The sequence below is a fragment of the Eurytemora carolleeae genome, unplaced genomic scaffold (assembly GCF_000591075.1).
Source record: "Eurytemora carolleeae unplaced genomic scaffold, Eaff_2.0 scaffold29, whole genome shotgun sequence".
NCBI classification, from domain to species: Eukaryota; Metazoa; Arthropoda; class Copepoda; order Calanoida; family Temoridae; genus Eurytemora; species Eurytemora carolleeae.
Window position 1 is genome coordinate 363,483 of NW_019396073.1, and position 25,512 is coordinate 388,994.

Below are 25,512 nucleotides of genomic sequence, written 5' to 3' on the forward strand. Positions count from 1 at the left end.
TTTAAATGTTTTCTTGAGTTGTAAACAGTACACACTAAGTGTAAAATTGTACTTTTACAGTGAATCAAATTATTATGCAAGTGGAAACTTGGTTACCTTAATCACAGAAATATGGGAAATAAAGTTGAACTGGAGTGAAGGGTAAAGAACAAAAACTATAAAGGAACTTGCTGCCTGTTCATATACATTGAAAAGTTTGAAGATTTAAAACCGAGATCACTGTACAGTTCATTCTTTTGTAAAGGTTGAAAAAAATAGTACAAAATGTATTATGAAGATGACTTATCGGAGAAAGCAAATTTTAATATTACGTACAGGGAGTGGGAGACGCGTTAAAGATCTGTGACAAAAGTAAAAAAAATTTATTCCACCCCTGACCTAATGACACAAGTAAAAAAAAGTTTTTAAAGGCCACATCATATGATAAGCTAGACTTCTCAGAAGTCGTCTTTACAAACTATTGCTGTGTGATTCTTAATAGCCCAGACGGTTGGGCAAAAGTTTGGTGTTTAAATGACTATAACCCCTAGGAGCGTAAATGAAGGCAAGAGATGGGAGAGGGGTTCATTATCTAGGCAGGATCATCAGGGTAGAGATCAGTGAACCAATCAAGGTTCAAGATGGTGTCAAGTTTCAGTCCAAGGGTTACTGTGAGTTCCTGGAGGACCATTTATGATTTGATACAGAATTCTGAGATTCAAAAAAAGCTTGTATTCCAACAAGACAATGCCCCCTGGCATGCATTTAGGGAGAACATGGGTTGGCTTGGTAGTCAATGATTCAGTCACAACAAGATTAGGGTCAAAATGACCCAATTTAACTACCATAAGGAACTTGAAGGCCATTCTGAAGATGAAAGTTTACCACTCTTGTAGACATTATAGCATACAAAGAGAGGTGTGGGGTGTTGTATAGAAAGCTGAAGCTAGTGATAAACCAGCATGGACAAGAGGCTACTGGAGGTCCTTAGGAGGCTACTTTTTTCTAGGTTGAAATAAAATTTTCATATTTCCTTTTATATTTAACGTTTTTTTTATTAAAAGAATCAATTAATCTGCATAATAACTTGAAAAACTTTTAAACATATTTTAAAGTTTTTTGGGTCTATTTTGCAAAAATAATATTCAAATGTAAATTTTTTTTTTAAATGTTTGTAATCATAAAAAGTAAAATTTTTGTAAAAACCTATTTTTCTTACTTTCCCTGAAAACCTTAGAAAACCTATTTGCATAATAACTTGAAATGCAGTAAGATAGGCTCAATGCTCATGGGATCAGGATTATGAAATTTAAAGACATGCTTAAAGGATCAAGTTCATTGTATTTCAAGCAATGTTCATGGGATCCGGATCATGAAATTCAAAAAAATTTCCTCGGACTAGGCTCATTGGGTGTAAAACTGTGCATTTGTACGAGGTACGACATTACCTGCAGAGCCTCCTAATACGCGGAACGACCTCCAAGCCCTGCAAACTGTCGCCGCGTCTCTCGCTAAGTCTTCAGGTCTCCGCCCTTCTGTCATCAGTCCCAGAATTTTGTGTAATGTTACTTCTGTCCTACAGCATTTCTACCCTACAATACTTCCGTCTTCGAACCTACGACAGCTGTAGGTCAGATGTGCATTATATTTTGTTAATCCGACCTACGCAGGAACTACAAAAGTTTTGCATCCGACCTACAAAAGTTGTGCATCCAACCTACTAATGTTGTGCATCCGACCTACTAAGGTTGTTTATCTGATCTACAAATACAGTGCAACTGACCTACACAAGTTCTGCATCCAACCTACTAATGTTGTGCATCCGACCTACTAAGGTTGTTTATCTGACCTACAAATACAGTGCAACTGACCTACACAAGTTCTGCATCCAACCTACAATCAAATGTGCTACCAGCCTACCGACCTGAGTGCAGTGTATCCGATATACAGTTCATCGGACCAACACCAGCTAGAAGCTGCTGAAAAACCACGTGCGGGTAGATCCTAGGTATTGTTTGTAGGACAGATTTAATACAATCGAATTTTGGTCTCCAATTAAAATTTTGGCTTTTACATCCACCAAAAACTTTTTTTTTCAAATAATCGCAACATGATTAAATAGTTTAATTGTTTAAATGATACATTAACAGTTTGTATTAAAAAGCCTTTTTAATTGAGATTTAGAATTCCATTTTTATCTTCTAAATTTTACGAATTCTTTAACTTGCAGTATAAGTATTACAGTATTATATAGAGATGAACAAATTTGACATTATTCTATACAAATCTAACTATATAAGAGAATTAGTTACAGTTACCAGTTTTCAGTTCTCTTGCCTTTTCATTTTTATATTTTATCACTTCGGTAAGAAATAAATAACTCAAAATTAATAAATTCAGACAAAATTTAAATTTAATTCTTTTAGTGTTGATTTTATTATGTTTTTATTTCAACTTTTATTATCTCATCAGGTTGTTAATTACAAAAAAATTAAATAGAAATGTTTAAAATTACCTAAGATAGTAAAAATAAATCAACAAACCTCAAAAATTCCAGTTTCCATTTCATAAACCGGAAAATTCCAGTTTCCATTTCATAAACCGGAAAATTCCAGTTTCCATTTCATAAACCAGAAAATTCCAGTTTCCATTTTATAAACCTTAAAATTCCAGTTTCCATTTCATAAACCGTAAATTCCAGTTTCCATTTCATAAACCGTAAAATTCCAGTTTCCATTTCGGGAAAATTTCCAGGTTACGGAACATAAACCAGAATAATTCTAGTTTCCATTCTGTAAACCGGAAAAATTTCCAGTTTACGTAATGTAAGCTGGAAAAAAATCAATTCAAGTATTTGTTTTAAGTGGAACAAAAAAGATGATTAATTAAATATACAGAATAGCTTCCTTAAAACTCTTGGTTTTACCATATTGTAAAGAATTTTTGCACTTTTTTTGAAATAGTGGCATAAAACGTTTATCGAAGATCAATCATAAATAGTGCCTAATTATGACTAATAAAGTGGTTTATAAATCATTTTTGCGCAAAAAGGAAACATTTGGAGAAATAAATTCTTAAGTAATTTTATTTAATATTTTATAATCAAAATAAGCAATACCTTTTTTGAAATTATTATCACAATTTTGATATTGACAGTTAATCTGCATCTAAATCATTCCCAAGCAAGGTATTGCTTAATGCTTAAATCAAAGATTAAAACAAAATAAACTAAGTTGAGTACAAAAATTAATTTCCAAATAGCCTCCTTTCTGCGTAAGAAATATTTTATTATAAAACATAACTATTATGATCCACTTCATGAGTTAATATAAGTTAGAAATAATGACAATCAATAAATAACATTAATCTTTATTTCTTTCATTCTTGTGCCACTATTTTGAAAAAAAAAAGAAATTTAATCCATTATTACATGGAAAAAAAACAAGAGTAATTAAGAAGCTGTGCTGTATAGCGGTGGCTCGTTTACTGTATAGCGGTGGCTCGTTTACTGCATAGCAGAGGCTCGTACTGCATAACAAATCTGGGAAGCTCGTTTCTGCAAGGTAGAGGCTCATGACTGCCGTGGGATCCCTCCCTCGTACTGTAGAAAGTTATTGTGTATCCCCCTTTTGAAAATCCTAGATACAGGCCTGCTTACAAGCTAGCTGACACTTAAAGATAATGAAAAAACTGGAGAAAGGAATAGCTTTTAATTTGAAAGAAAGCTAAGGGGAGAAAATTGAAAACTTGTCTTTAATTCATAAAATCAGGGGAAGTAAGGAAGGCATGCGGCAACAATATTTCTTCTTCCATGTCACATATTACACATTTTTGTCTTCTGGCATCCGTGATTAGAGAAAACTTGGTTTGCATTTGCTCTTTTTTTTTGGCATTTCAAACATTTTCAAGTTAAAGCAAATCTAAGTGGATTTGAAAATTTCAAAGTTGTTTATCCTAAAGATTTACTTAACTGTAAAATATATTGACCCGGAGAGAACATATGCAAAAAACGAACCAAAATAGATACCAGAAGCAAAAGTTAACATATACTGTTAAATTTCAAAGTTAAGAAAACTAATCAAGTTAATGTACAACCCTAGCCATACGCAACAACTATATTGATCTTCCACGCCAAAACATTTACTCTTTCGGAAATTCTTTTTCAAAGGCTAATTTTTAAAAGACCAAGCCACGACGTGTACTACATTTTTATTTGAGTAATAGCTATAGAGTTTCCATGTTAGTTGATAAATATATTTTTTTCTGAGAAAATTAGATATTTGTACGGAAAAAAATGCAAAATAGACTTGTTTAAATCCCGCATTTCAACAAAATGCTGTGAATTTTAAGAACCGAATAGAACCAAATTTTTAAACTAGACTGAGTTTAACAAAAAGACCCCTTAATTTTATCTGAGACCCCATGGCCTCCATTTCAAGTAAAAACTAGTATTTTTATGCGATCTTTAGTCATTGATAGTTAAGACCCCCTTTATGGTTATCTAAGTCCCACATTATTCATCCTTTCACAGGATAGCTTTCCAATTTCATCTCCCTCTATATCTTTTGATAAATATTTGAAATTGAGGACTTGTCGAAAATCTGGTATCTCAAATCAAACTTTGGGGTTTCAAGAAAATTATGAAATTATGGGGTCGCCGACGAAAAGGTCGGGCTCCCCACTGAAAATCTGGAGTTCTCCAATAAAAATTGAAGGGTTGAAAATGTTAAGTGGGGACTAAAAACGAAAATTTAGAGATCTCTAATGAAAATCTGAGGGTCCCTTATGAAATTGGGGGTTAAAAACAAAAAAAGTGTGGGCTTAAAACAAAAATTCACGGGTCTCCAATGAAAATTGGGGGTTAAAACAAAAAGTATTGGCTTAAAACCAAAAGTTGGGGGTCTCCAATGGAAATCTGGTGGTCTCTAATGAATTTATGGTGGTCTCCAACATGAACCTGGGGGTCTTCAACGAAAATATAGGGTCTCCAGTGAAATGATGGTGGTCTTCAACAAGAATCTGGGGGTGATGGGATATTTCATAGATAGGACATTATATAGACAGGACATTATAGACAGAGATGGGACATTTCATAGACAGAGAATATTTTATATAGATAAATAAATTTGTTCTTCCAAGTAATCTTATCTAATAAATATGCATACCCTTTTCTATCTCTCTGATTTGTACTTCGCATATTATTCATATTTTTTTTCCTTCAACGGATAACATATTATAATGTTGATTTCTTGTTAGTCAAACTGATCCTATTTTCTAAAATTGCGACACATTTTTTACAAACCCAAAAATTGTCTCAAAAAATTGCCTTTGTGTCTTTGAAATTACCTATCTATGAAAATTCTTCTATGTCTATGAAATTGCCTGCCTATGAAAAATCTACTCAGTTTATGAAACGTCCTGTATAGGGAAATTTCTATCTTTGATTTCTTTTTTTCTATGAAATGTCCTATATATGATTTTGTTATCTTTGAAATGTCCATCTATGAAATAAACCAACGCCAATCCGGGAGTCTCTAATGAAACATGGACCAATTTTTTATAAATATTATGTATACAAATGCTGCTAAAACCAGTTTTTACAAAGTAAATACAAATGTTTCTGAGGTCCAGTTTTTGATAAAATTATGAAATGTTTCCACCAGTATATACAATTATATACGAATGTTTCTATGCGACAAAATATACAAAGTACATATAATTTTTTTTATTGGCCAGTTTTTAATAATAGTGTATTAAATGTTTATATTAACCAGTGTATACAAATATTTCTATGAACCAGTATATACAATTATTTACAAATGTTTCTATGGACCAGTATATACAAATGTTTCTTTGGACCAGTATATACAAATGTTTCTATGAACCAGTATATACAAGTGTTTCTATGGACCAGTATATACAAATGTTTCTATGAACCAGTATATACAATTATTTACAAATGTTTCTATGGACCAGTATATACAAATGTTTCTATGGACCAGTATATACAAATGTTTCTATGGACCAGTATATACAAATGTTTCTATGGACCAGTATATACAAATGTTTCTATGAACCAGTATATACAAATGTTTCTATGGACCAGTATATACAAATGTTTTTATGGACCAGTTTTGGATAAACATTTTAAATAAAAATGTTTCTCTGAAAACAATAATTTAATCTCTGAGTATAGATATATTATATTTAGTAGATGGTATATGTATACTGCATGATTTGTATAGCATATAGTAAATAATCCATGTTTAGAATAATCGCAAGAATACGTGAAGTGCCTTGGTACATAAACACACCTTGAACGGTCATTCAATGTAAATTTCGCAATTTATACTCACATAATTTTCAAATTTTGCCATGGTGTTTTAGGCGTTATCCGAAGTTTACTCCTGACTATTTGTTAGCGACGTGTGGAATGAAGATTCTTAACCTTGCATACGATAAATACAATATATACAATTCATACACAATGCATGAGCAATTCAAGTTCTTGGGATGACTATACTTTAGGCCCACACAGGTGTTGGTTCACATTTTTAAATAAATATTCTGTGTAGAGAAATTAAAGGTTCTTCAAGTGCATAATTTAACTTTACCCTTCACACAAAGATGACAATACTTAATTAACAACGGTCGGTATTATAAGCAGATTTGTATGAATAAGCATGGATTATAAATCAATGTTACGATAATCTTTATATTTTAATAATTCTTAATTGTGATTTCTACTTTTGCATTTCTACTGCAGGAAAACATATAGGAATTAACAGAATTAAACACTTTTCAACGACAATTATATCTTTCACATTATTGGTCAGGTAAAGCTCTAAGGGTACTGTTGTAAATCGGGCGATGGCATCTTTGCCTTGAGGATTACTTGAAATTAAGCTTACAGTCTTTTAAACCAATTATAGAATATTTTTCTCTGATTAGACTAATCTACTGTTTTCCTAAGTGTGTAGAAGAAAGTGAAAGAAACCTGCATTTATTGCTTCTATGACAAGGAGATTTTTCATTCTTATTTAGGACAATCAAATGAATTTCTGCGACTGTGACTTATTCTAAAAAAAAAGAATACGAGGCCCCATACCTTGCTTTACCCTATCCCGATTGGGCTATTTTTGTGTCCACACCCCCAATGATTTTGGCCTTAGAGTTGAGATAGGCGACTGTGATACATTCATGTCCATACTCCAACCTTTCAAGAATTAAAAAAATTATACTTCTAACTTTAATGGTTATGGTGCTAAGGAGGTTTAAAAAAAAAGTTTTAAAAGCATGTCGGAAAAATGTGAAAAATCCGAGTCGGGTCAACCTTTCCGGTAATAGTTTGTACTGTATCGCCCGGACATCGGATAAATGAAGCAGACACTAAAAGGACTATCCGGTTCAACAAGGTTGACGCGGTCAGACTTTAGGTTGAATTTACTTTTACTGAAGGGTCAGGGGTGCGTGAAGTGGAAGCTAATCTTTTTCTTGAAGAGTCCACTAACTCAACTTAGAAAAGTAAAACTACCTATAGTATAGTCTACAATAAAAAAATTGAGGAAAATTATTTGAGTTTTGATCGGACCGTCTAACAAAGATAATTTTATTCATATATAGATTAAGACTTCAAAACTACAATAAACTGATTCTCTATATTTGGCACTAGCCCGGCCTTGCCCATGGAATTTCAAAAACACTTTGGGAAAAGAAATCTAATTTTGAAGAAAAAATTTAATTTTTTAAGCTTTTTACCCACATGGTACCCATGGGGTTCCTCAAAAACATTTAGCCAATTAGGTCCAGCCGTTTGGCCAGCTATTGCGAAGATCTTTATAATTATTTAGATATATATATATATATATATATATATATATATGAGGTTAATCAAAATTTGGGGGTATCTAAAGAGCAATACTTAAACACAATAGTAAAAAAGTAGAAAAAATGTGAAATTAAGGAGAAGATATAGCGTGGGAGATATGCTTATGGCAGAAAGAGACACTTACACATTAAATCTCGCGGATCTAAGGAAAATCTATGCAATATGCATGATTCAAGAACAGATTTCATGCACAAAAAGAATTTTAAAAGAATTAAATTTTGATGAGTGAAATTATGTGAAACTGGATGATTTTGTAAAAAAAATTGTCAGTGTAGTGGCTTTGCAAGTATTCTTTTAATCTAGAATTCCGATTTTGAACATAAGGTTGAAAAATTTAACTTTTAAACCATTTCTTAAAATTAGATTTTACGGAAGTGTATAAATTTTTACAGGCGGTTTTCATGTTTTATGTTGTAATCAGATAGAAATGTGAGTTTAATGTTGTGTATATTGTATGATACATACTACACATGTCTATATCACGAATGTGACTGTGAGTTGTGATGTGTGAGGGGTGTGTGTATGTTAAGGAATGTTGGAGATGTGTACGCATGTATAGATGAGTATTGTGTGTGCGCTAATACCGCCGTAGATCTCAGTTCTCTTGAGGAAGCGGAGGGTTGGGTTGTACAGGAGAGAAGAGCTAGGAACGGGAAACCAGGAGTTCTCATAGTTTAAGATTTAACATGGAGTTGAAACACTACCAGACGAATTCCTTCCCTGATTAAACCATGTAACTATAGTTAAAAACCATCTGTCGGGGTATAATGATATATTTTCGTGAGAAAATATTCCCAGCCCAGGAAGTAAAGGAAATATCGCCGCTTTTACAGTTTGTTTCCGACCATAGCAGTCCATAGCATTCATACAGTGACGAGATATTAGGGAAATTATTTTTAGACAGTTTCTAGAGCATCGTTTATGGATTTGCAGACAAGGTTAACTCGAAAAATATATTTTGCTGTTTAGCTCGGAGCAAGAAATTATATCTGAGGGATGGTTTAAAGAACTACAGGAATGTCTAGTATAATTAAAGATTATTAGAGGGGTCTGTGTACTCACCTACAAGATCAGATTTGTGAAATCAAATTACACGGTCAAAGATAAAATCTGGTCGTTAGAGAGAGAGAGAGCTGAGGTGAAATGCTGTGAACTATCCTGTGCTAGGTTCCCAGACAAGAGCTGATTATAAATCCTATCTTTTTAGATAATTACATACACCTTCCTCTCTACTCTAAAACAGCCAGTTGTAGATAGTACCCTGAGAAGCTTGGAGAGTTTGATGTAGTATGATGGACAAGGGAGGAAATATATGTGGGTTTTACTGGCCTAGGGCCCAACCTACACTGCACCCCTGCCAATGGTATACATAGGAACGCAAAAACAAGCTCAAATATTCAGTGAAAGTTCCCCCCCCCCCACCCCTACACACCGGGTCAGAAATATATTGGCAAAAAATATGGATGGACGTAGAGGGGCGCGGAGCAGTTTGGGGGTTCAGTCCTCTACACTTAAACATTCAAGATCAGTGATTTCAGGGGTAACTCAGCCAGACGAGAGCTTATCCATTACAGGCGGTTTCTTTCCTTTTAAGCTAACCGCTACATTAGCAGCCCTGAAGATTGTTGGGGGATGCATGCTGATAGGACTAGGAGCAGCAGCTATAGTACAGCATGCTGGGTATGCCGGGCATGCTGCTGGTATATGGGACGGAGTTTTAGTAATCATTTCAGGTGTACTCGGAGCTTATACTGTCAGAACACGAGCGTCGCGCATTTATGTAATTTTGTTTCTGATTTCATCTTTAATTAATCTGCTAACCTCTATCCTACTCATCATATACTCAGCTACAGGGACAGATTATATAATTCGGGAATTTATATAATAAGTATATAGTGTAGTTAATCGTTCTGGGTTCGTTGTTGCATATATTTTCTATCAGGATCAACATTTTCCAAAAGTGTTTATTCCTAACAATTGCTCTCCTCACACTATGTGCACTGAAAGAAAATTCATTTATGCTCAACACTAACCAAGATCGAACGTGTTAACGAACGATCGTTAATTGGTTTGTTTTTCCATTTATTTGTAGGATAAAAATATTGCAATGTTTAATGAAAGCAAACGTTACCAGAATATAGTTTTAGAATGTTGGAGGTTTCATTAAATGTTTTTAAAAAAGATACAAAATGATTTTTAGTTTACTTTGACGTTTATAATGAATACCTTGCGTATTTAAAGGTTTATTAAACCAATACTATAAGAACACAAATGATCCTATCTGAATAATCTGTGACTCTAGGGTTAGCCCAAGACGCTAATGAACCCTATGGAGTAGAGAAGACTGAGAACGGTGATCTTGTTCCTATCTCCGATATTAATATTAGTAGCAGGGAGTCGGGGATGTTGATCAACACTCTTCTCATTATCCTCGGCTTCCTGGATATTATCTTCAGTTTACCGTCCGTCATACTTTGTCTCAGGGAACTATGTGATTGCTATGATCCGAGGTATATCTTGTCTTTGTTACCAACACAATTTTTCTCTTCTAGAATTTCCTGCCTGTTTATTTTATATTTCCTGCCTGTTTATTTTATATTTCCTGTCTGTTTATTTTATATTTCCTGCTGGTTTATTTTATATTTCCTGCCTGTTTATTTTATATTTCCTGCCTGTTTATTTTATATTTCCTGCCAGTTTATTTTATATTTCCTGCCTGTTCATTTTATATTTCCTGCCTGTTTATTTTATATTTCCTGCCTTTTTATTTTATATTTCTTGTCTGTTTATTTTATATTTCCTGCCTATTTATTTTATATTTCCTTCCTGTTTATTTTATATTTCCTGCCTGTTTATTTTATATTTTCTGCCTGTTTATTTTATATTTCCTGCCTGTTTATTTTATATTTTCTGCCTGTTTATTTTATATATTTACATTGCAAAATGAAGTAAAGCCAGCTTTTAATTTTGATGTGTGATTTTTCATTTTTAAAAATATGTAAACTTAATCAATGATTTGTCTTTGATCACAAATTGGAGTCAATATTATAGCATTGGAGAAGAGGGGTAAGAAACTGCCTGTAATCGTAATACTATTTTTTTTAAACAAAAGTTTAGCTAATCTCTCGTCCTGTACTGCTAAGGAATTAAAATGCATTTAACGTTTAATAGCTGAATTTATGGGTGCCAGGATAATAATGTGTCTAAATAGTGTAATGTAATAATGTAATGTCTTATAGACCTGTAATTCGCGACAATATAATAAGCTACTAGTTTCTAATATTCAAAACAATCCTGATAATTCCTAAATTTTTTCTCAGCTTTGATTTATTCTTAATTTGATTTTATCAATCATTATGTGCATTGTGATATAAAGTTTCTTAAAGTTATTTTTCTCCATACATACAGTTATTTTTCTCCAAACATACAGTTATTTTTCTCCATACATACAGTTATTTTTCTCCATACATACGTACAGATATTTTTCTCCATACATACAGTTATTTTTCTCCATACATACAGTTATTTTTCCCCATAAATACAGTTATTTTTCTCCATATATACAGTTGTTTTTCTCCATACATACAGTTATTTTTCTCTATAGATACAGTTATTTTTCTCCATAAATACAGTTATTTTTCTCTGTAGATACAGCTATTTTTCTCCATAGATACAGTTATTTTTCTCTATAGATACAGTTATTTTTCTCCATTGATACAGTTATTTTTCTCCATAGATACAACTATTTTTCTCCATAGATTCAGTTATTTTTCTCCATACATACAGTTATTTTTCTCCATACATACAGATATTTTTTTCCATACATACAGTTATTTTTTTTCCATAGATACAGTTATTTTTCTCCAAAGATATAGTTATTTTTCTCCATACATACAGTTATTTTTCTCCATACATACAGTTATTTTTCTCCATATATACATTTATTATTCTCCATATATACAGTTATTTTTCTCCATAGATACAGTTAGTATTCTCCATAGATAGAGTTATTTTTCTCCATACATACAGTTATTTTTCTCCATAGATACAGTTATTATTCTCCATATATACAGTTATTTTTCTCCATAGATTCAGTTAGTATTCTCCATAGATACAGTTATTTTTCTCCATACATACAGTTATTTTTCTCCATACATAAAGTTTTTTTTCTCCATACATACAGTTATTTTTCTTCATACATACAGATATTTTTCTCCATACACACAGTTATTTTTCTCCATACATACAGTTATTTTTTCTCCATAGATATAGTTATTTTTCTCCATAGATACAGTTATTTTTCTCCATACATACAGTTATTTTTCTCAATAGATACAGAGGGTCCATTAAAACTGTGGAATATGAAGACGACGTTTAAATCAAAATATGTGTATTTGTGCTGCTAGTGATATAAAGCAAATATTTTTACCAATATCTTTTTATTTTAAATAATTCTGTATTTCTGCAGTACACTATTCCTGTGTTACATGTTCATAATTTAGTCAACTATTCAATTTTATAACTTGAGTCGAACGGTCGTCTTCCAATTCCGCAGTTTTATGGGTTCCACTGTACTTTGTTGTTTAAGGTTGTATGGTGGATCTGGTGAGTATGGAGAAGGAAAGGATCGTCTAATATCCTGGTTGGGTAAACAGTCTCCAGTACTATACAATACTAATTCAGGAAAACATCATTTTACATTTTTTTTACAAAATTTAATTTAAGAGAAAACCGAGAATCTATCCTTTATTTGTAACCAAGCATTAGTTTTATATGCTGTAGTGACAAACTGGCGGCGCTTGGCCACTTTAGATTTCTAGATCAGAAGGTCAAATTCTAAATATATAATCTGTTCTTCTTTTGGAAGAAATAGAACCCCAAGGGGGTATCAAGCAAAAACGTTTAAAGCTAAAATTAAATTATGATGTTGGTGGATAAAAATTGGACTTCCTTAATTAATTATTATTGTGTTTCTTCCCTAGCTGTCTTGAAAGACTAGAATTAAAGTAAAACTGTAATATTTCAAGAAACTTCAAATTCAGAATAACAAAAATACCTCCCGAGGCGACATGAAGTAGCAGGGGATGGGATTTAGTACTGAAGGGAGGGAAAGAGGGTGGGGGGGGGGGGGGGGTTTGGTGGGGATGTATTTGTTCAGTAAATTTTAGTTTATACATTACACTAGGGGACATCTCATTTGAATATGGGACATGATAATACCATAACTGTAAAGGTACCATTTGATTTCTAGATTAGTAGAAACCTTAATGGAACATAATACTGCACCTTCAGTAATAATTGACACACGGATTTTTAATGGATTAAAGCCGTAACCTTTATGACTTACCCTAAATTGTCGTGAATAACCCCTCTGAATTGACTGCATACAAGTCTCTAGAATAAAAGGATTGTTTATCAGTACCCTACGGGAAGCTACGAGGCTCCACCCTTCACCCTGTATATCCAAGGACCACACCTCCTTTCATTCACATCCCTTCCGACCCCTCCCCTTCTGTTCCTGGAAGCAGATACTCCCCCAAGGACCCCCCGCCGAACCGGACACGCCCTAGATCTAAATCACCTGCTGCACGCCACACCCACTCCACCAGACACACCCCTCAGCTCCTCTCCATCCCTCAGACGCCTTCTTCTCATTTCCCCACCTACCCGCCGCTGGAGATGTTTGGCGGGTTTTACTACCCCGCCGGGTCTGCCTACCCTCCTCAACAGGGGTACGCCTACCCTTCTCAACAGGGCCACGCCTACCCTGGTGGATACCCATCTACAGGGTATCAGCAGCAATTTGTTGGTAAGCACTGCACTTTAAACATAAAAAAGGAGGTTTCACAAGTTTTGTTTTTTAGGGATACCCCCAGGTGTTATTGTGGGAGGGTCTGGTGCTCCTGGAGTTCATAGTGTACCTGGAGTTCATGGTGTACCCGGAGCTTGGTATTATCCACAAGATTGGGATCAAGCTTATAATCAGGTTGATTATATAACTCCGAAATAAGAAAATTGTATCTTTTTATAAATGAAATTTTGTTCCTATCAAAAAGCTTTGAAATACAAAGAGTAGGCATTGGGATTTAAACGCAAAACCAGACGACTCAATTGGGTTCAATAAGAAGCCATAGAATGTCGTCTTTTCTATAATTTAAAAAGTTTTAGGACTTTTTAAGCATTTCCATTACCAGAAACTTGCGTTTTTTACGTAATTTGGCGTTAGAAATACATAAATTTTTAGATAAACTTTATCTTAAAACAGATTGCAATACGTAACTGGTTAAAAAAAATTGGCTACTTAAAACCAAGGTTTTTTCGGGCCTTGCTCACGTTACTGGCCTACTATTCTGCTTTAGACTTTTACAAAACTATACTTAATGACATCAAACAAATTTTCCTTTAAAATATGTGTTATTTTTCATACAAATAAGATGCGCAACAAAATCACAATTTTAGCTTTATTTTAGCAGACGAGCATTCTATCCTATAACTGATTAAAACAAATTTAGAAGTTTATAACCGTGTCGTTATTTTCCCACCCTTTTAGCACCTACAATGATTAATTTATTTGATAACTAGAGTTTTATTGTTGATTGTTTGAATTTAAAACCAATACTGCAGCCAATGACGTCATATAAAAGTGTACATAGCCTGCGTAAACACTATTCTTTATTATTATTATTATTATAATTATTATTATTATTGTTATTATTATTACTATTATTATTATTATTTTTATTTTTATTTTTTTTTTATTATTTTTATAACTATTACTATTACTATTTTATTATTATGACTAAAGGTATGGACCGTGAGCTAGCAGAGGAGTTTATAGACCAGACTATGGACCCTGGGACCGGTACAGTGGACCACACTATGTCGGGGACCGAGTCAGAGGCTTGGTGACTTCCCCCTTCCATTCTTATAACTTCTTCTACTGTGATTTAAATACAGTTATTCCAGTAATATTTAGAATTTTAGTTCGAAAACTTTAAGCTTCGAATGCTGCACTTGTCACTTATGTTAGATAATTCGAATTCGTATTATATGTCTGCCTGATTTTCAAATACTCAACTTTGAATGATAAAATACTGCCAATGCGGGTTAAAAACAGTTTCATTTTAATCAGACAAATCTGGCCGTTTTTTTGCTCGTCTTTGCTGTAAGAATCAACTATCCACTTCTCAACCAATTAAACTATTTTTAGATTAAAAGATTACTCTTGTGAATTGTAAATGGCGCTTTTATATAAACGAGTTGGTTGAATTTAGATTGACAGTCTAAAGTATGAATATGTAAATATGTTTATTATAATTTGTGAAATCCTGATTTAAAGTTTGTGTACCTGTGTTTAGATCTATAACAGGATTATTTGTTAAATATATCTTTCAACTATTTTTATTCAAGATAATGTCAATGGATGTTTTACAAGTGTTCACCTAAAATAAAGGAATTACCTCTTTGCCACAAACTTAAATTTTCGAACCGTTATTTCTTAGCAACCCGGTGATGTAAACCTGTGATATTTTTTTTAATTTAGACAATTTGAACCAACAGAATTCATAGTTTTAAATATCAAAGGTCTACGACATCAAAGTGCTAAGATATAGAGATGAAAAAATTAGAGTTTTTTGCCAAAACTCATTTCCGTCATTAGACCCCACTCCTCTCTGTTAAATTGTTAAGAAAAAACAATTTTCTGTAGGATGTCATAAAATCCATGTGCATTTTTGAATACATTAAAAAATGTTAATCAACGAGTTACGACAATTCACAACTTGTATCTGATAAAATAGGGTGCATTTTATTTTCTATCTAGAGAAGAATAAGAGTTCTTCTTTGCAAAATGTTTAGATAAAGGTTTAAAAATTATCATCGTGAATCATTATTGAACTTAATTAAATCCACTCGAAAGTAAACAATTACTTTAAATAAACAACCCATTAAAAATTAACAAAATTTTTTGATTAATAATGTGAATAATTAATTCAAAATCAGCTCTTTTGTAAAAAAAAATAATAAAAAAATTTTTTGTTTGAAAACTATTTTCACAAAATGTTTTATAAATATTTTATCAACATGTATGTACAAAACTGCCAGGTAAACTTAAATCTTTTATGATCTTGTCAGTACATTATTAAAACTACAAGGACCTATGGTTACAGGGTGTCCTACGAAATATGACGAAATATTTTTGAATGTCTTCTTCCATAAACTGTATTAGATATTTCAAATTTCAAATCAAATGCGTTTTGGTCTAAAATTCAACAATAAAGGAGCTGTCTGTTTTATACTTTATCATTTAAAACACAAATGCCCACGCAAAAAGTATTAACGAAAAAGGGCAAAATATTTATGTTTAATAGATAAAATTGTGATCGAAAGTCCCAGTTTCCTGGAATAAGAACAGAACCGTTAAATCCACGTGCGTGGGACACCCTGTAAAGTAAAAGAGCAGAACTGAAATGCACTTGGATATATGGAAGATTCACCACCACCAGGGTCCAGAAACTTCCTTAAATTCTTGTTTAAAAATGAGTGTAATGCTAAAAGTACACATAAACAAATTAATAAATCAGCTAGACCCCAGAGGATAAAATGCCATGCTTGCAGTCACTCAAAATATACTTCATCATCAAACATTATGCCTAGTTCATCATCAGTAACATTATGCCTAGTTCCCAAATGCCTAGTTCGTGAATGCCTAGTTCACTATGCCTAGATTCATGAATGCCTTGTTCGTAATGCCTAGATAACACCATGCCTTTATTCATGAATGCCTATATAACATTATGCCTATATTACTGAATGCCTAGAAAACATTATGCCTAGATTTCATAATGCCTAGTCACCCAATGCCTAGATAACATTAGACTGAATTGAATGCCAATAGACATTGTCAAGCAATAAATAAATGATACTGATATGTTTACATGATTTATTACATATCTTTTTGGTCAAATTTTTGCCTATCATGGGCCAAAGTAGAAATATAATCTGCTCTTGGCATGCTGTCAAAGGCATAAACAACAAACTTTAATCTTTCTCTTGCATCTATAACTGAAGTTGCACATTTTTAGAAAGTTGTTTGCGGATTTTTGAAAAAATGTTACCGGATTGTATGTTTTTTTCTCTCTCTTTAATATTTTTATTTCTCTTTGAAATACATTGTCTAGGCATTCAATGCACTCTTATGTTATCTAGGCATAATGTTATCCAGGCATTCACGAGTCTAGGCATTGTGTTCTCTAGGCATTATGTTATCTAGGCATTATGAACTAGGCATTCAAAAATCTAGGCATAAAGTTATCTAGGCATTCAGAAATCTAGGCATAATGTTGTCAAGGCATTCATGAACTAGACATAGTGAACTAGGCATTCACGAACTAGGCATTCGGGAACGAGGCATAATGTTACTGAGCCATTGGGTGGTATCTACAAACAAAACTTGTTCACGTTCCTTTTAGAAAGTCCATGCAGTACACTTTTATATGGAGAAAAATATGAGGGCTCTTGCAGTATTTCTTGATCTTTAAACGAATCAAAGAATATACAGTAAGACTTAGCTTAATGGTTCCCCAAAAATAACGAAACGAGCTGAGATGATGTACAAGGTACAACTAAAACAATATATCATTTTAAAAATAAAGAAATAAACTAATAAAGGGATCGTAGGAGCAATTTAAGTACTCCTTTGTATTGTGGAATGTCCGAGCTAAGTCTTTGATACACTATAGGTTAGGCCAGAATCTCCTTATAATAAACAAATATGCAGTACGCTCTCGGTATGGTTGATGGCCTATATAACAATTAGTGAAGGATTAGCGTACATCATCACTCTGTATACTATATAACCTCGTTGAATTGAGCCAACCGCCTATACTGGAAGTCACTGCGCTGCGTTTTCACTTTAAAATATTGCCAATTTTTTTTCAAAATCAAATCCCACCCCAAAAAAGATGTTTAAAAGTGATCATAGGCTGAATTTAAAGAAGTTGAGCCGCGGTTTAAATCTGCCAAAACCCGGTTTAAATTAGGCGCCGGCTTAAATCTTGAAACATTTGACACAATTTTAAGTGGAACCAACCATATTTAAGTCGCGGCTTAAATTTAAACCGCCGCTCAAATTTTTTAAATTCGGCCACATGTTATACATCATTTTCTTGTTTTAAGGCTGAATTGAAATCTGAAACCGTTATTTGGCTGTAACTTCTTTGATTTTTATTTTTTAAATGGTTTTCGAATCTGAATTCATCATAAATTTCCAAGAAAATTGGGTGTTCAGTGTCACATTAAGTTTTTTTATATTTTTTTTTTGGGGGGGGGGCATAAAGTGAACCTATACTAAATCGTCAATTTGCAATTATTTAGGACGATTTAAAAGTTTTTTTGATCGCAATACTTTTTAGTGAAATAATGCACCGACCTCCAGTAGACGGTTGGCTGATTTCTAAAAAAGTCTCAAATCAATTATCGTCCTTATTCTGCAGTATGGAATTTTTTCTACAACTTTACATCATACTTTCAATTGTATTCCTGGTTCATGAATACTAACTTATCGAGGTAAATGAGCGTATGGGTGTGCGTGTCCATAAAACAATTAGTTTAGATCAGAATATACCTGCGTCAGGTGAAATATACGCATTGTTCACGCAGATCTAATAACTAAGAATTCTAGTGAAACTTTGTTTTAATCATTTGACATTTTTTAAAAATTTTGGTATTACTTCGTCTTTTTATTTGATATCAGAAAGAGTAAAAAGTGGAAACCACTAAGTGACCTGAGTTAAATATACTAAATACAACTATTCAAATTTTGTTTGTTTCTCCTTTAACCAACGTGTTGTATAAGGTGCTTGAACTTGAAGTATTATGCTTAAACCTATGAATTAAAGTAGTGTACAGGGTGTCCTATTAAACTTGCTAATTTTCAAATTGCTGTAACTTTGTTATTGCTTGGTCCAATCTTAAAAAATAATTGAGTAATCAAATTCCAATTTAGTTATTTCATTTGACCTATAATCCAATATGGTGTTGTCTAAAGAAGACAAGATAACTATAACTGAATTTGCTCATTTTTTTGGATTAGAATTGTGAATTTTCATTTTATACAACGGAACGTTCATATTTTGATTACTTACTTTTTTTACAGATTGGAAAAATTTCAAACAATAACAAAGTTACAGCAATTTGAAAATTGGCAATATTAAAAGGACACCATGTATAATGTATACACCTAAAACTGACATGAACTGGATGATAGAGGGCGGAGGGAAGAGGGGTGGGGGGTGGCTATAAGCAATATTTTTCATAGTTTAGTTGGATCTTGACTTTAGGAGTGATTGAAAGTGTAAACGATTGCAGCAGATCAAACTCCTCGCTTTTTATTATTGACATATTTCTATGTTTTACAGGAATTCAAATTTTTGTTAAAAGAAATTGAGTTTTTAACAAACTCCGATTAATCACTAGATTTCTGCAACCTGATATCGTAGACCTTAGATAGGGGCGGATACAGGATTTAAGTGAGGGGGGGGGCAAGATTTTTTAGGAACAAAAAATTTAATAATTAGGAACAAACATTTTTTTTTAAACTGTGAATTCTGTCAGATCAAATATTCAAAGTTTGAAATATACAAGGTTTACACCACGATCAATTTGTACAAATTTTAGTTTGCGGCAAAAACTGAATTCCTTTTATGATGGTTTATGATTTTTATAGTAGAATGTTTTTGAGATGGTCACTCTGGATGTTGTTGAGGTTGGAGCTCTTGATGCTGTTGTTTGTTGTTGACTCCTCCAGGGGAATAGGCCAAACATATAAGGTTGTAGAGACATTTTGAAAAAATGTCGTTTTTAAAAAGTTATGATTTTTATATATTTAGTTGATGATGGACGATAAATATAGGTTTAATCTCTGTTTTTCTGTTTGGGTGTTTGTTTTTCCGATCATAACTCAGGAACTCCTGGACCGATTTGCCTCTCATTTTTATTGGGGAACTCAGGAGAGCTCCGGAAATGTTTTTAGTTGGATTTGAGTTTAGTGGGACGACTATTATTTAAAAATTTTTGTTTCCCGGTAAAATCAACCAAGTGCGGGTAAACGACGGAAGTAACTGTGAGAAACCAGGGCAACGCTGGGTTCCCAAACTAGTATGTACATATATATATATGATTAGTTGATGGTTGATGAAGATCATGTGTTTAGTTGATAGTTGACGATGATTATAACCTTCATGAAATACCGAGGACAAAGGATAGACAACCTCTATTAGTGTCCGCATCTATCAATGTCAGGTTAATCAATGAAATTAGACAAAACCAGAGGACAAAGGATAGACAGCCTCTACTAGTGTCGGCATCTATTGATGTCAGGTTAATCAATGAAATTAGACAAAACTGGAGGACAAAGGATAGACAGCCTCTACTAGTGTCGGCATCTATTGATGTCAGGTTAATCAATGAAATTAGACAAAACTGGAGGACAAAGGATAGACAGCCTCCACTAGTGTCGTCATCTATAATGTTAGGTTAATCGATGAAATTAGACAAAACTGGAGGACAAAGGATAGGCAGCCTCTACTAGTGTCGGCATCTATTAATGTCAGGTTAAGCGATGAAATTAGACAAAAGCGGAGGATATAGTTGTATGCCTAAAGCTAGGAATAAAAAAGACAGAATAGAGGATATAGATGACAAACAACAGAGAGAATAGTGGAGAAAGGAGAAAAGATAAGATAGAGGACAAATAGCAAAAAAGGGACTATAAGGACGTATGTGAAGGAGAAGAAAACATCAATTATATGATGAACCCAAATAGGAAATATTATTTATATTCTTTTGTTTAGAAATATTTTGGAGGTTGACGAGAGGAATCAGCTGGTATCTTTAGAAACAACATTAAGGTAGATAAATAGATTGAATTATTGACATAAATGCGTATACTTTCAGCAAAAAAAGACCTGAAGTACCAATCTAATAAAAAAATACAAGTACTGTGGCATTGCTAAACTGTAGTAATACTTTAATAACAAAACAAAAATTTTTATTAAGAATTCGATTATTTCCAATGAAATTTTTTTAATATCATTATATCATGGTTATTCTAGATTATTTTGGAAAGACCCAAGAATAAAACCAAAGGTTAGAAATTCATCTTTTTCAAAGTAAGTATATTCATCAGCAGATTAGGAACGTTGCATATTGCTAAGCCAAAAAAAGCTCATTCAAAAATAATGAAAATTTTAAGTTAGTTGAACTGAGACCAGATTTACTGAATATAGAGAGAAGTATTTGAACTTGAATGTATCTCGTCAAGGGGAAGAGAAGTGATTCAATGTAATAAACGTAGTTCAACTACTTTTCTTATTGTCATGAAGCATATTTCTTGAAAAAATCCTGAAAACCGTGTCTAGAGAGAATACCTGCAAAGTTTTGACAGCCGAGGGAATTATACCAATCTTCATCCTTCCTTGGCAGATAGAATATGGATGCCAGATATATTCCTAGGTACAATTATATTTTATAATGTTTTTTGTTGTTTTAGATTTTTATATTTTATCATGTTTAAAAGGACTGTTATGGTTGCCTGCTTGATTTTGTTATTGTTGACATCTTCTTCTCTTCTTTTTTTTAAAATTATTTTGATCGCCGTAGTTCTTAATTGGTTAAAATGCCCGTAGTTCTAAATTATTTTAATTGCCGTAGTTCTGAATTATTTTAATTGACGTAGTTCTGAATTATTTTAATCTCCGTATATGTCATATTTTTTCTTTACTTTTAGAATGTTATTGTTAATATTAATCTTGTCATTTTGAAAAATTATTTTTGTTTTGTTATTTTGTTTGTTTTTAGTTATTATATTATTGATGTTGTTATTATTTAATTCCATGATTAACATATCGTAACGTACTGCAGATCATGCCAAAACTCTTCGTACTCCGACATTCTTCACTAAACCATCCTCGTTAAGGAATGCATGTACAGGATTTTATCCTCGTTAAGGAATGCATGTACAGAATTCAAGGTTTACCAACACAATAAAAATTGTCTAAAAATCTTGACACATACAAATCCACTGAATTGCATGATTTTACCCAAACCAAACCAAACCAAACCATAGATAATTTAATTAGATTTAAACTAATCATTCAGATGTTAGAAGTTATAAATGTCGGATTCAATTCGATGCATTATGTTGTTTAAATATCATAATCTTTTATTTCTATTTTATATACGATTTTCATTTTCATTTGGGGGCGATTTTTCGGCCGCTATGTTTCTCCCCCAAGTGCAATCACAGAAATGTGGAGAGCAGTGACACCTAGCGGCTAAATAATGGTTCTCCAAAATACATTTTATATACAGAAATTTTAAAAGATTATGATATTTAAACAACATAGGAATGCATCGAATTGAATTCGACATAGATAACTTTAACATCTGAATGATTTGTTTCAAATTTAATTGAATTATCTGCAATTTTGGTAAAATAATGCAACCCAGTGGATTTATATGGGTCCTGTTTAACCATATCATTAGACGCATCAGGTAGAAGTAATACTGTTAGCATCAGCCTAAACCCCATTTCATTTTTTGCAAATATTTAAAAAATATCTCAAATATAATAGAAACCAAAAATATATTTCATAGCACTCTCAAAGATTTCTCAGGCCCGTGGGCAGAATAATTGGATTAAAGAGATCATTCCTTTGAATGAGGGACCGTCCGATTCACAACAGTAATAACCTTCATCTGATCAAAAATGTGGAAGATAACGTCGTTTTTCTAGTTTCAATAGCTTGTGCATGTTCATATGTACTCAGAGTGTATAACGACAACACTATCAGATATTCTGCAAGGTAAATATGATATTCTGCGAGGTAAATAAGATATTCTGCAAGGTAAATAAGATATTCTGCGAGGTAAATAAGATATTCTGCGAGGTAAATATGATATTTTGCGAGGTATATAAGATATTCTGCGAGGTAAATATGATATGAATGAGCAAGTGATGTTTTGTTGTTAAGCAAGGTAATATCTTCTCTATAACGAAATAAAGCAAACTTTTAGACCCGTTTTTAAGATAAAGGGATTAAAAAATTAATGGTATCTTACAATCAACACATAATCTGATTATGGTGTAATAACGTTCATTAATATTTTATTAAATTCATCCATATTTCTTTAAAGGGTATGTAATTTGTATTTTTTGTAAAAACATTTTTCATTTGATTTAAATTTTCAGGATAAATTTTGATGTTGCGTGTAACATGAACTTTAGAAACTACCCAGCTGATGATCAGTCCTGTGAGCTAAAGTTTGAATCCTTTGGTCTCCAGTCAAATCAGGTCAAGTTAGGATCTTTTAGGATTATTTTGAACTAAATTTGTGTTTTTAGATTCACTTTGCCTGGATTCCTGACAGTATCAATGTTAACAAAAATATCTATCTATCACAGTTTGTCTTCATGGCATGGATTCTTTATTAGCAGATTGGGTATATGTTTAACTTAAAGGAGGTGTTTGCGAGAAATAAATGGGGGCATAGGCTTGCGGCAAAAAATTATCGATGGTGATCGCTACTAAGCTTACTTCTATCTGTTGCGTCTTTAAGGAGAAAATTGTTAAAAACGACTCATACCGAAGAACGTAGAGTCCACACAAATTCAGAAAGTTGCAATATTCGACTCGGATCGTAAAAATCAATTTAATTTCAAACAAATCATTCAGATATTACAACCTATCATCATCGATAATTTTTCGACGCATTCGTATATAGTTGATATTTAATAATATGTTGTACACTTGTTTCATATACGATGTACTTTAAACAACGATTTTTTGTCGCTAGGTGTCGTTGGAGTCTATTCCACGTGGAACCCCAGAAGCATCGTCATTTAAAGCATATTGTATATAAAAAGAGTAAAAAATATTTTGAAATATCAACTTTATACATTTAAATAAATTCATGTGGAATACATTTTATATATTTATGTAGAAAAAAATTTAATACATTAATATAGTATACATTTAATATTTTTATGTACAATACATTTAAATACATTTATGTAGAATACATTTAATATGTTTATGTAGAATACATTTAATATATTTATGTACAATACATTTAAATACATTTATGTAGAATACATTTAATAAGTTTATGTAGAATACATTTAATATATTTATGTAGAATACATGCAATGGATTCCTATTCTACGGATTACTATGATATCAGCTACCCAGGTCTGAAATTACAGGTACACTGGCTGGGATTTTAGTGCAATTGCACTTCTTATATGTGGATCCAGAGGCTCAGATTCCTGTGCACACCCCTGGTCGAATTATTATAAATTAACAATCCTTAAAAAAAGAATTTATATATGTCTTGAAGAAAACAAAATGCCATTAAAAACAAAAATTTGCTAAAAATCTCTTTTAAGAAAGTCGTCACTTTCTTTATTTTTAACTAAAATCTTGCTTGATTGAATGGTTAAACAATGGAAAAGGATAGGAGACTATTGTTTTGTTTTTCTTTTCTTATTGCTATAAAGTATGGAATAACAAATTAAAATAAAAAAGCTTAAAAGAAACCGAGTTTTTGCCGCAAACTCTTTTTTCTGATCGCTATATCTTTGGGGCCCAATGTCTTTGATTTCTTAGACTAAAATTCAATGAGATCAAATAATCTAATTTTGAAATATCAAAGGCTTACACCACCAGGTTGCAAAGATATAGGAATCAGAAAAATTGAGCTTGTGGCAAAAACTCATTTAAAAAATAATATTTATTTTTCTATTTGTCTATAGTTACATCTAACAAGAGAGATAGGATACCATATTGTTCAGACCTATATACCCTCTACTCTGTTTCTGGTGAGTAGATAGGATATCATATTGTCCAGACCTATATACCCTCTACCCTGTTTCTGGTGAGTAGAGCCCGAGCCCAACCCCCTCTTAAAACTAAGTTTATTTTTCATTTTTTCCGTTGTTTTTTATTTCAGTTAATTGCTTTCTTTAACTTGCTAGTATGTATATTGTAACTATATGTAAAGACTAGGCTATCAGGACACTTCGCACCCATCTTCGAGTTCAACTTTAAAATTTCTCTTAGATAAATCAATATTATTATTTTGCGGATTTACAATTTTTTTGTGAATTTTTAAAATTTTGCGAAAATCAAAATTTTTGGAGACAACTTTTTGTAATTCTGAGCATGGGGCCATGTTAGGTCCCACACAAAATTTGGGCCTGATTGGTTTAGCAGTTTTAACGTTTATAGGATAAAAAAAACAGACTAACAGACAAGAAAAGTATATACATATATAAAATCCAATTTTGGAAAGCTCTGCAGGACATGTGACATTTCTCTGATACAAATTATTTGATATTTCATAAGTCAAAGACGATCTTAATGCTGTCTCGAAATTCTCAATGTTTTTTTGTTGAATGATTTCCCTAACTAGGTTCTGGGATGGATGGGACTGTTCATAAATCCTGACTCAATACCTGGCAGGGTTGGGATGGGAACTACAACTCTGAGTGCTCACACAAACTGCTATGTTTAGCAGCACTAGGGAAATTTGTAATAATAATTATTGATAAAAAATCACAATAATTTTAGAAACACAATTTCATT

At 32.5% G+C, this 25,512-nt stretch overlaps 3 protein-coding genes across 3 annotated transcripts; all 3 read left to right on the forward strand.

The window, feature by feature from the left end:
• Positions 1 to 7,271: 7,271 nt before the first annotated feature.
• On the forward strand, positions 7,272 to 13,877 carry LOC111713771 (uncharacterized). Its single transcript, XM_023488717.1, has 5 exons — positions 7,272 to 9,720; positions 10,170 to 10,377; positions 12,456 to 12,550; positions 13,287 to 13,676; positions 13,732 to 13,877. The coding sequence occupies exons 1-5, from the start codon at positions 9,228 to 9,230 to the stop codon at positions 13,875 to 13,877; spliced, it is 1,332 nt and encodes a 443-aa protein (XP_023344485.1). The 5' UTR covers positions 7,272 to 9,227.
• A 5,719-nt stretch (positions 13,878 to 19,596) lies between these two features.
• LOC111713564 (glutamate-gated chloride channel) lies at positions 19,597 to 23,434 on the forward strand. The gene is made up of 9 exons (XM_023488446.1): positions 19,597 to 19,695; positions 20,079 to 20,167; positions 20,719 to 20,775; positions 20,980 to 21,013; positions 21,286 to 21,379; positions 21,788 to 21,842; positions 22,696 to 22,731; positions 23,118 to 23,220; positions 23,271 to 23,434. Exons 1-9 carry the CDS (start codon positions 19,597 to 19,599, stop codon positions 23,358 to 23,360), a joined length of 657 nt encoding a protein of 218 aa, XP_023344214.1. The 3' UTR covers positions 23,361 to 23,434.
• A 593-nt stretch (positions 23,435 to 24,027) lies between these two features.
• LOC111713661 (glycine receptor subunit alpha-4-like) lies at positions 24,028 to 25,444 on the forward strand. The gene is made up of 3 exons (XM_023488589.1): positions 24,028 to 24,131; positions 24,681 to 24,746; positions 25,340 to 25,444. Exons 1-3 carry the CDS (start codon positions 24,075 to 24,077, stop codon positions 25,439 to 25,441), a joined length of 225 nt encoding a protein of 74 aa, XP_023344357.1. The 5' UTR covers positions 24,028 to 24,074; the 3' UTR covers positions 25,442 to 25,444.
• Positions 25,445 to 25,512: the final 68 nt, after the last annotated feature.

Coding starts and splice junctions, on each gene's coding strand:
- LOC111713771 (XM_023488717.1), top strand. CDS start 9,228: ATGGTATACATAGGAACGCAAAAACAAGCTCAAATATTCAGTGAAAGT. Junction 10,378..12,455: donor TGTGATTGCTATGATCCGAG/GTATATCTTGTC, acceptor TTGTTGTTTAAG/GTTGTATGGTGGATCTGGTG. Junction 12,551..13,286: donor ACTATACAATACTAATTCAG/GAAAACATCATT, acceptor ATTGTTTATCAG/TACCCTACGGGAAGCTACGA.
- LOC111713564 (XM_023488446.1), top strand. CDS start 19,597: ATGTTTTTGAGATGGTCACTCTGGATGTTGTTGAGGTTGGAGCTCTTG. Junction 21,380..21,787: donor GATGCCAGATATATTCCTAG/GTACAATTATAT, acceptor AACGTACTGCAG/ATCATGCCAAAACTCTTCGT. Junction 23,221..23,270: donor TTGGTCTCCAGTCAAATCAG/GTCAAGTTAGGA, acceptor TTGTGTTTTTAG/ATTCACTTTGCCTGGATTCC.
- LOC111713661 (XM_023488589.1), top strand. CDS start 24,075: ATGGATTCCTATTCTACGGATTACTATGATATCAGCTACCCAGGTCTG. Junction 24,132..24,680: donor ACCCAGGTCTGAAATTACAG/GTACACTGGCTG, acceptor ATTTGTCTATAG/TTACATCTAACAAGAGAGAT. Junction 24,747..25,339: donor TACCCTCTACTCTGTTTCTG/GTGAGTAGATAG, acceptor TTCCCTAACTAG/GTTCTGGGATGGATGGGACT.